General features: G+C 53.8%; 5 protein-coding genes; 2 read left to right on the top strand and 3 right to left on the bottom strand.

Moving 5' to 3' along the window:
• Nucleotides 1–230: 230 nt before the first annotated feature.
• Nucleotides 231–335, bottom strand: CHC_T00001125001 (hypothetical protein). Its single transcript, XM_005718390.1, has one exon. It carries the CDS (start codon nt 333–335, stop codon nt 231–233), a length of 105 nt encoding a protein of 34 aa, XP_005718447.1.
• Nucleotides 336–344: 9 nt separating this feature from the next.
• CHC_T00001124001 (hypothetical protein) lies at nt 345–572 on the top strand. The gene has a single exon (XM_005718389.1). It carries the CDS (start codon nt 345–347, stop codon nt 570–572), a length of 228 nt encoding a protein of 75 aa, XP_005718446.1.
• Nucleotides 573–1,383: 811 nt separating this feature from the next.
• On the top strand, nt 1,384–1,710 carry CHC_T00001123001 (hypothetical protein). Its single transcript, XM_005718388.1, has one exon. It carries the CDS (start codon nt 1,384–1,386, stop codon nt 1,708–1,710), a length of 327 nt encoding a protein of 108 aa, XP_005718445.1.
• A 72-nt stretch (nt 1,711–1,782) lies between these two features.
• On the bottom strand, nt 1,783–2,022 carry CHC_T00001122001 (hypothetical protein). XM_005718387.1 is given in 2 exon segments: nt 1,783–1,839; nt 1,840–2,022. 1 exon segment carries the CDS (start codon nt 2,020–2,022, stop codon nt 1,840–1,842), a length of 183 nt encoding a protein of 60 aa, XP_005718444.1. The 3' UTR covers nt 1,783–1,839.
• A 623-nt stretch (nt 2,023–2,645) lies between these two features.
• CHC_T00001121001 (hypothetical protein) lies at nt 2,646–6,785 on the bottom strand. XM_005718386.1 is given in 2 exon segments: nt 2,646–2,936; nt 2,937–6,785. 1 exon segment carries the CDS (start codon nt 6,783–6,785, stop codon nt 2,937–2,939), a length of 3,849 nt encoding a protein of 1,282 aa, XP_005718443.1. The 3' UTR covers nt 2,646–2,936.
• Between the last annotated feature and the right edge of the window lie 2,452 nt (nt 6,786–9,237).

The following is a 9,237-nucleotide window of genomic DNA, read 5'->3' as shown; positions in this document are numbered from 1 at the left end:
CGAGATTTTATTTGAATTTTAGAGAAGCGCACGCGGACGGCCCGGCGGAATCCGGGCCGGATGCGTGGACGCTTCTGGAAGGAATTTCGTAGAAATAAAAGAGAGAGGGTGACGGGCGCTGCGGGGAAGGGGGGACGACTCGGCCAACCCTCACGACGGAACGGCACGCTCCCCAAAACCGCCTCCCCCATTTCACCGACAAGACCACTACAGCATATTTTAGCTCACCTTCAAAAGGACCGAGTCGTCCTGCAATTGTCACTGTTCTGTTCTGCGCAAACCCCCTTCATTTGCGTTGGAGACCTAATGACTCTCTGAACGGCCCAGACAGTCATTCCTCCCTCATGTCGTTGGTCAGCGGCACCTCCCCTTTTGCTCAGTGGTTATCACAATCATACCGTACGTTGGCGACATCTTCTTGCGCCTTTCGTGCGCGGTCGTGCGTCTCCGTCCTCCGCATCTCCCGCTATCCCCTGCACCTTTATACGACATGCCCCAACCTTCCGACATCCGCGCCCAGCCTCAATCCTCCGCTCCCCATCATCCGTCGCCACTGCGTCGATGACGTTTGACCGCCTGCCGCAGGCCGTGGCCTTTCTGCAGCAGCTCGTCGACAGCCACCCGGACACCGTGTATGGGTATTGCGCAATGGACCGCACCGAGGCCACGTGGCCCGACGCACCCGCTAAGAGCCTCTACTCGGCAAACATCTTCAGCCCCGCCCTGCGGAGCGAGCCCAGCTCCACGTCCACGAGCTCCGGCGATGAGAAGGGCCTCTCCGCCGCAGAGCGGCAGCAAGCGGTTGGTGACATTGGGCACCACACGGTGACCAACTACTACCGGTGCACGTTTGACGGGGCGGAGATTGAACTGGACAACTTTCGCGGGTGCTCCATGCAGCCGGAGCAGGTGGTCTTATTTGTGACGGATGACGAGTTTTTCAAAAGGGCGTCGCTCGTCGCGGAAGACCCTCTCAACCAGGTAAGGGTGGAGCTTCTCGCGCCGCGGCCTTCGACGTCGTCATCATCATCATCCTCGTCACTGATGCTGGACGAGCGCAAGACAGGCGTCACGGCCGACTTATCGCTGAAGAACATCTCCGTCGTGGGCGGGTGCGCCGTGGTACAGGCGGTGGTAACGGCGGTGAGCCTAGGCGAGGCGGAATTCGTGCAGGCGATTTACCGAGACACGTACCTTGCCAAGCGCGCGGTGGCACTCGACGTACCGCGCTCCAAGCTGCCGTTCTACCCACTGGACAAGCAAACCAAAACGTTGCTGCGGCAGATGCCGTCGGCAATGTGGGTGGTGTCAACCAGCGCGGCCCACGGGGAGGATCTGGCGATGACGGCGACGTCCGTCACGGTGCCTGCGGCGGCGCGCGGGATGATATGCTTCAATGTGGGGCACTCGAGCGCGTTCTACGCGGGGTTCGGCGGGGTCGGGGCGGGCGTGAGGCTGTTCGCGCTTTCGACAAGGCAGAAGGACATTGCCGAGCGGTACGTGACGAGGGCTGCGTTGGGGAAGGAGGATAGGACACGGCTGGAGGAAGAGTGCATGGTGGCGGCAAGTTGCACGATTGAGCATACCGAGGATGTGCAGGACCATCACATTGTTTTGACGAAGATTGACGGCGTCAAGGTGCCGGAGAAGGACGAGGAGGGGTTGATGCCTTTGGTTTGGCAACACGGAAAGTTGATCACGGAAAGTTGATCACGGAAAGTTGATCACGTAGCGGTAGGCGCCGGGTGCTGAGAGTCGGCCCTTGTGCGCTACAGTATTAAATTATATAAACGCTTTTTTAATTGAAACAAGGTCTTGAGCAAAGAAAAATGCAGCAACTCACAACTCAGAAATGGCCATTAGACTCGCCCCTCCCGGTGCACCGCCGTTCCCATCGCCGCCCTCTCGTTTCCCCCCCTTTCTATCCCGATCGCCTCCGCCGACGACACCCTCATCCTCACTGAAGGGAACGTCATCCAAGCCCTCGACGGTGAACAAAACACACACTCGTTCTCCCGCCATTTTTTGTACACGTACAATTATGTGAAATGTATTGCAGAAGGGACTTCACTATACATGTATATATCACATTCAGGTTGCAACGTGTTTCTGACTGTCGTACCTCCGGTGAGTGAGAATGTCCGGCGAGCAAGAATGGCCGCGGCAGGAAACAATGTCGTCTCTGGCCATCCCACCGAGCACAAGGAAGAGTGCCTGGCCTCGGTCTACTTGACGGTGTATCCACAAACAAGTGCTGATCGGATAGCCACGGCGGTATCCCGTACCCCTGTCTTCTTCCTCCCTGTTTCCAACCATCTCTTAAGAGATGGTTGGAACAAGGACACTCAACACACTTACACATTAATACACATTAATGTGTGAGTGTCCGTGCACGAGCAGTTGCCCGTGTCCAAACAAGCCAAAACCTCCATTTCACACAACCTCTTCATCTCCATCATGCACCCCCCACCACTACCAACAAGCCACAGCCTCCCGACGACCGCCCGTCTTCGACACTACACATGCCGTCAACCTCAACGCTAACACCGTCGTCAAGGTTTCTAATACCTGACAAAGCGAAAACCACCGCAAATCCGCCGTGCATATCTTGAACTTCATACTACAACGACTGATATCGTATGTGCCTGTTCCGCCTCCAGTTTTGTTTGCTGGTCTCGCTACGCGCAGTCTCTACGTTGGACGACACTATTCCCCGCACACTGACGCAACTGCGCGCGACACATAGAAAAGATGTGCCGGCTACTTTTTTTGCGGAGAGGGGCATCGAGGCGTCGGGTAACTAGAAACAACTTCAAATACATACAAATTTCTCCTGGCACATCATCCCTTACTACATACACCGTGGGTACAACCCCTCCTGTCCTGGCCGGGACATCCGCTTTTGCCCAGTGGTTATTCACACACTTACAATCACACTACTCCAAGAGCTCGTAAAAGTGCAGTCTTGCATAAGAACCAATTTCTACCTGGATCGCAATGTGCCGACCTGAAGTAGAACAGTACCAAGGATATCCCGCAACGGTTGCTAGGCGGATTTCGTCATCTCCTGTCTTGTAGCACACTCCATCTCCCTTTTGCCGAATCCTCAGTTTCCTCTCCAGTTTCCTCCCTAGATCCGCCGCCGTGAGTGTGCCCTCATTCGTATCGATGAACTGGCGCAGATCGCTCTCTTCGAGATACTCAACACCATCGTATTGCTTTTCGCAGACAACGCTTTGACTCGTCACGGACAGGATTAGTAACGTTCTTCCACGCAACGTCGCCATTCGCGACCCGTCCCGGAACCAAGCAATATGCGTTAGATGTTCACTGTTTGTGCTATACCTTAACATCACCCCTGTCTCAATATCCCATATCGCAAGCTCTCTTCCAATTCCAAAGGCTACGCGTCGTCCGTCGTCAGACCATTCCAGCGGATAGCGTGGTAAACCATACTCATAGAGCTGGTACCGATATGTTACACCTGTCTCCCAATTCCAGATCATAACTCCGCCTCTGCTTGGTTTCCCATTTTCATCAATTTCAACATCAGAATTTGGAGACCAAGACATATTATATCCAGTTGACGCGATCCACTTGTCATCTGGAGACCACTTCACCGGACCAGCCGAATCAGAATAGTCAAAAGGGAACAGAGCCCGCCCCCGCCCAACAGAGAACGGAGCCCGCTCAACAGAGAACGAAGCCCGCACACCTTCTTCACCTTCTCTCCAGGGCCGCTTCACAAAGTTGAACCAATCTATGTGAACTTCGTCTGCAAATTCGTCTGAATACAACTCAAGCAGACCTTGGTCCGCAGCCCATTTCAGGCCGACCGAATCTGGGACACGTTCGGGGGCATCGCCCATCGTCTCTCCTGTTTTGGCGCCCCGCAGCACGACCCCGCCATCTGTATGCCCACATGCCACCCTGATCGCCTCTCCCGTTCTGGCGCTCAACAGCACGACCCTGCCCCCGTTACTCCTACCCCCAAGCGCGATCTTCGTGTCGTTTCCAGCCCACGCCATGCACCCGATCCACATGTAGGTGTCCGTGATTCTCTCCCATAACTTGTTCCCAGTCTTCCCGTCCCACAACCCCATCCCCCTTCTAAACGACACGAACACCCTCGTCCCATCATTGGACCAACATGCTTCTGCTTCTGCGTAATCATCCTTGGCCCAGGCCTCCCCGCCTTCCCACAACTTGTCGCCCGTCTTGCTGTCCCACATCGCAAACGTTCCATCTCTTGCTGCCGTAAACACCCGCTTGCTATCTCTAGACATCTCCAGACAATGCACAGGGCTTACGTGTGTCTCAGCATCCCCCCACATCTTCTTCCCCGTCTTCACATCGTACATCACTACGTCTCCGTCTCCAGCCACAGTAGCACATATGTCATCGCTTGACCACGCAACAGCCGTGAATTCTTGCCCTTCCTTGTTGACCTTGTCGACTTCCTCTTCCTCCTCCTGCACCCTCTCCAGATTATCCCACCTCCAAATGACAATATTGGAAACATCCGCAGAAAACATCCGCTTTCCATCTTCTAGCCAGCCCAAGACGTCCGGCCCGCGTGTCGCCATGTGCCGCCGTACTTCTGCCCCGGTCTCTGTGTCCCTCACAGAAACCACCCTGCCACCGGAAGCAGCCAACCATCTCCCATCCCCGGACAGAGATATTGCCGTTGCCCAAAAATCATCAAATTTCGATATTCTCTTCCCCGAGCGTCCGTCCCATACCGACACCACACCCTGCCCGCCACAGTACTCGCCACAGTACAACAGCGTCCCGTCCTCCGACCATGAAAGACAGCGAACGTATTCCAAAGGCGCGCTTTCCGCGATACTCCTACCAGTTTCCCCGTCAAAGATCCACAATCTTGCTTCAGATACTGTTTCTTCAATTTTTCTACGTTCCATCTTGAACACGCACGCGACCCGCTTTCCATTCTTCGACCACGAAATCCACGACTTGGTCCAAACGTAGTCGGCTAGTCGAATACTCGGCAAGCCAATCACCCGAACCATCTCCCCTGTCTCTGCACACAGTATCAAAATTGACCCGTTTGAGCCGCATTCTCCCGTGCACGCCAACCGTTTCCCGCCCGGTGAAAGCGATACTTTCTTGACAACATGGCCCCGCATATTCGCTGCCTCCTTGATCTTCACACCTCTCTCAACATCCCACAACACAACCACACCATCTTCTCCCCCAAACGCTACTCGCTTTCCATCCCCCGTCAAGTCAAAAGGGCAACGGCCCAGGTGCCCTACATCCATTTCCTGTCCGACTCGCTTTGCTGTAGCTCCTGTATGCATATCCCACACCTGCACGCTTGTTCCATCTCCCTGTACTACCGCTACGTACTTTCCGTTCTCCGACCAAAACCTGCTCACACCCCGTGCCACTTTAAACAACACGTTTTCTTCCATTTCCCCGTCCCGGAATGTCCGACGAAACAGACGCTTCCCATAATCCCCCCAAGCGATCACTTCGTTCTTAGCTGCGCATCCCGACATTCCCACCACCCTCCCCTGGTCCGGAAATATGTGTTGCACCGCGCCTGATACGTTCAAGCCAGGTGTAAGCGACTTCAACCACGGCTTCTCCGCAACTTCCTCTATCCTGCGTAAGAACTCTCCAATTACTTCCGACTCGTTCCTGAATCTCAACAGACCATCGTACAGCTGAAACAATACCTCTCTCGAACTTCGACGAACAAAGGACGCACTCAGCCTCGCCTGTCTAGCAATCTTCTGCAACGACCACAGCCTGCCTCCCGCTTCGCACCGTTCTCCGTCTTCCCCGGCTACGTCCGTCAAAATCTTGAAATCCTCTTGAAGATTTAGCCCCTCTGCCCGAGTTAACTTCTCTGCCACCCACCTGGCATCACTCAAAACATCCCACAAATCCTCGCCCAGCTGCGCCCCCTTGAGATGGCGGCACAAGTTGTGTCGGAAATACTCGTCCTCCACCATATCCTTCTTCCACCCTCTCCCGCAAACCCACGGCGGCGCTTCTTGCCTGTTCTCACTCTCGTTCCATTGCCATTCTTGCACAAGCTTTTCATGCCACCTCTTCTCTCCCCCATTCCCACATCTCTGTTGCACGTAATCGAGCTGCAAATCGTGCAACCTGACTCCGGCGATCTTGTGACCACTTGACACTCCATCCTTTCGTTCCACTAGACTGGCCTCCACGAATTCGTGCAGCACTTTCAATGCCTGAGCTTTTCCTTTCCGTCTCCATAACAAACAGAGCACACTCAACGGCAACCATCCTTGGCGCCGAATGACCACCAGCGACTCGTACATCTCGGCGTAGGACATCAACTGCCCATCTCCTCTGGTCTTCTTTCGATCCATCATGCACAGCGAAACTTCAAACGCCATTGACAGGTTCTCGTATAGGTACGTCCCATCCGCTCTTTCGTCCAATAGTATTGACGATGTATCTTCCAGACACTCCAAGTACTCATCAAGCACATTTTTCAGACAAAGTTCTTTCGCAATCTCACGATGTCTCGCAATCGCTCTGCCAACCACGGACAGCGCAAGCGGAAGCCCACCGCAAAATCTCAGTATCCTATCCGTTTCATCCCCCAGGCCCTCAACCTCTTCACGTTGTATGTCAGCAGACTTCAGCAAGATTTCCAGAGAGGAAGCATCTTCTTTTGTCGAAAATTGGATTTCTTCGCTTCCCTCCACCACGCCCCACTCTCGCGCTGTGAACGCTGTACGGCTGCTGTTCTCCACATCCGCAATTTCTCTCAGTCTTGACATGACTTTACTTCCGGCTATGCCTTCTCTCCCGACCATGCCTTCTCTCCAGACATCGTCGACAAGTAACAAAATTGTCTTCCCTTTGAACCACTCTGTGACCCTCGAAACCGCAGATTCTAGCACGCTTTCTTCACGCACCTCCTTCGCTTGCGTTTCCCCTCCGCTTTCTCTCGTGATGCGGGCCAGCTGTTCCATTACTCCTCGTTTTGTCGCGTCTTGACCGAGCACCAGCCAGTATATACCGTCGCAAAACCGGCTGCGAACTTCTTCATCCGAGGCCAGACCGCGTAGGGCGCAAGACTTTCCGATGCCTCCCATCCCCTTCGTCCCCACAACCCCTCCACGGCGCGCTCCAACAGCACCAACATTTTGACGGTCTCCCGGACGCAAAACACTCCGCCTCAATCGTTCTTCCGGAGCCGTCATACGTTCCGTACTGTTGCCAGCATCTTCACTGCGTCCAAACTTCAGTATGACATGATCCGGGTTCTTTGGCACTTGAAACGAAGCCTTGAAGCCATCCTTCTTCGGGTCCTTCTCCGCGGATGTAGTACGCATTTGATGACGAGCATCGCCACTGGCGCCGCTCCTCTTCGCCTCTTCCTCGAGTGGGCCATGTCCGCCTTCTGTCACTACATCGCTCGAGTGCTCCTCACATTTCTTTTTCACAGCCAGAAATACTCGCTTCACAAGTTGTTTTCTTGCAAGATGGCTGAATTCGTCTTCCAACCGGTTCGTTGCCTTTTCGTCATTTTCTATCCCGGTGATATCTGCCAGCTCTTGTAGCTCCCTCTTCACCATTTCCGTGCTCGCCTCGCCCTGTCGTTCCTCGCTAAAAAACTTCTCAACTTCAAAAATATTGTTTCCTTCAATATCCTGATGCTCACTGGGCTCCAACTTTCTACATTCCCGAATACTTAGTCTGTAAAACACCGGAATCAGTGTCGGCGGCAGCATCCCATCGCTTCTAGCTTCTCTCCGTCGGCGTAGGAAGCAGCGCAGCTCCCTCATAGTCCATTTTCGAGCGGCAAACTCGGGAGAAAGAATGAAAACACCGACCTTCGCAGATTCCATGGCCTTCGTCATTTCGTCCGGTCCGCAGTCACCGGGCTGTAGCGAGATTTTGTCGAGGAAGCAATTAAAACCCTGATCTTCCAATTTCTGGGAAAGAGGACGTGCGATGTGTAGCTTGTCCGGGCCAGCATGGCTTATGAACACATCGATAGAGTCTTGCTGGTAGCTTTCCTGCATTTTTAAGTAAATAGCCAGACGCCTAGGACAAGACAGAAAGAAAAGAGAAGTTGATGAGGTGCGGAGTGTGTTTGCGTGAAAACGGCGCCGGTCGGTCGAAAAACAGGGATGCGAAGGTTGATGGCCACGTTCAGCGCGTGGCACTCTTGTCTTTGTCAACGGTCAACGTGTCTACGGCGTTGTCAACGAAAGCGGAATGAGTGGGGACGTTTGTGTGGATGAGTAGGATGAGACGAAGTACTTGCGCTTGCTGTTTCGTGAATGAACGCTCGTAGAACTCCAGCGTGGAAGGAAGCACCCAGGGTGTATTACAGCCTCGTGAATGAACGCTCGTAGAACTCGAGCGTGGAAGGAAGCACCCAGGGTGTAAGGGCTGTTTGTTGCTCGCCTCTTGATGGTGGCGGATTTGTCAGAACGCGGGGGGGAAAGTTTACTCTGTGCTGTAACAGCTGGCCTTCATGGCCACCAATATAAAAATATCTTGCGTTGTACTGTAGTTCACTGCCGACAAATCAACTAATTTACAGTACTTTGGGTCTGGAATAAGGTAAAAATAAACTCCAATCTCATCATCGCTTTCGGCCATCACCAATCACATCGACAACTGCCCTTTGACGCAAGTCGCCGACAATACAGAGTAAAATCACGATAGAGTGAGAGCATCCCCACCGGTAGAATCAAATACCCAAACAACCAAAATTTGATGATTTGATGTCGATTGAAATCCCCACCGGTGCAACCAAATCATCAAATGTTTGGTGTCGATTTAAAAATCGGAACCAAATATCAAGAATTTGGTTCGGATAGTCTCTGTTTGATTACCCTTGACAATCCAGTTGTGCACGTTCTATTGGTCCACCGAAACGGCTTCCCACCAAAAGTGCATCGATGCGGTATTTGCCTCGAGATTACCAGTGTCTCCCGCCGATCCAGAATGCCCACTACGGCGTGCATGCTCTTCCCCCTTCCATCCCTCCAGAACGTCGCCGGCCCCGCCATCCCTGAGCGCGTCCTTCCCCGCCCGGCTCTTACACAACAACAACACTTCCTCGACCAACCAGGCGCGAATCTCCGCCATCTCCTCCCGTCCCACCTCCTTTGACCTCCCCAAGCACATTGCGACCGCCGCCGTACCCCCACCAACACATCATGGCACTCGTCCGCCATCGCGCAGTTCCGCACCCAGCTCGCCCCCGCCAGC

Source organism: Chondrus crispus, genomic scaffold (assembly GCF_000350225.1).
Source record: "Chondrus crispus Stackhouse genomic scaffold, scaffold_398, whole genome shotgun sequence".
NCBI lineage: Eukaryota > Rhodophyta > Florideophyceae > Gigartinales > Gigartinaceae > Chondrus > Chondrus crispus.
The sequence above is the reverse complement of the archived record's forward strand: the minus strand, read 5'-3'. Positions and strand labels throughout refer to the sequence as shown.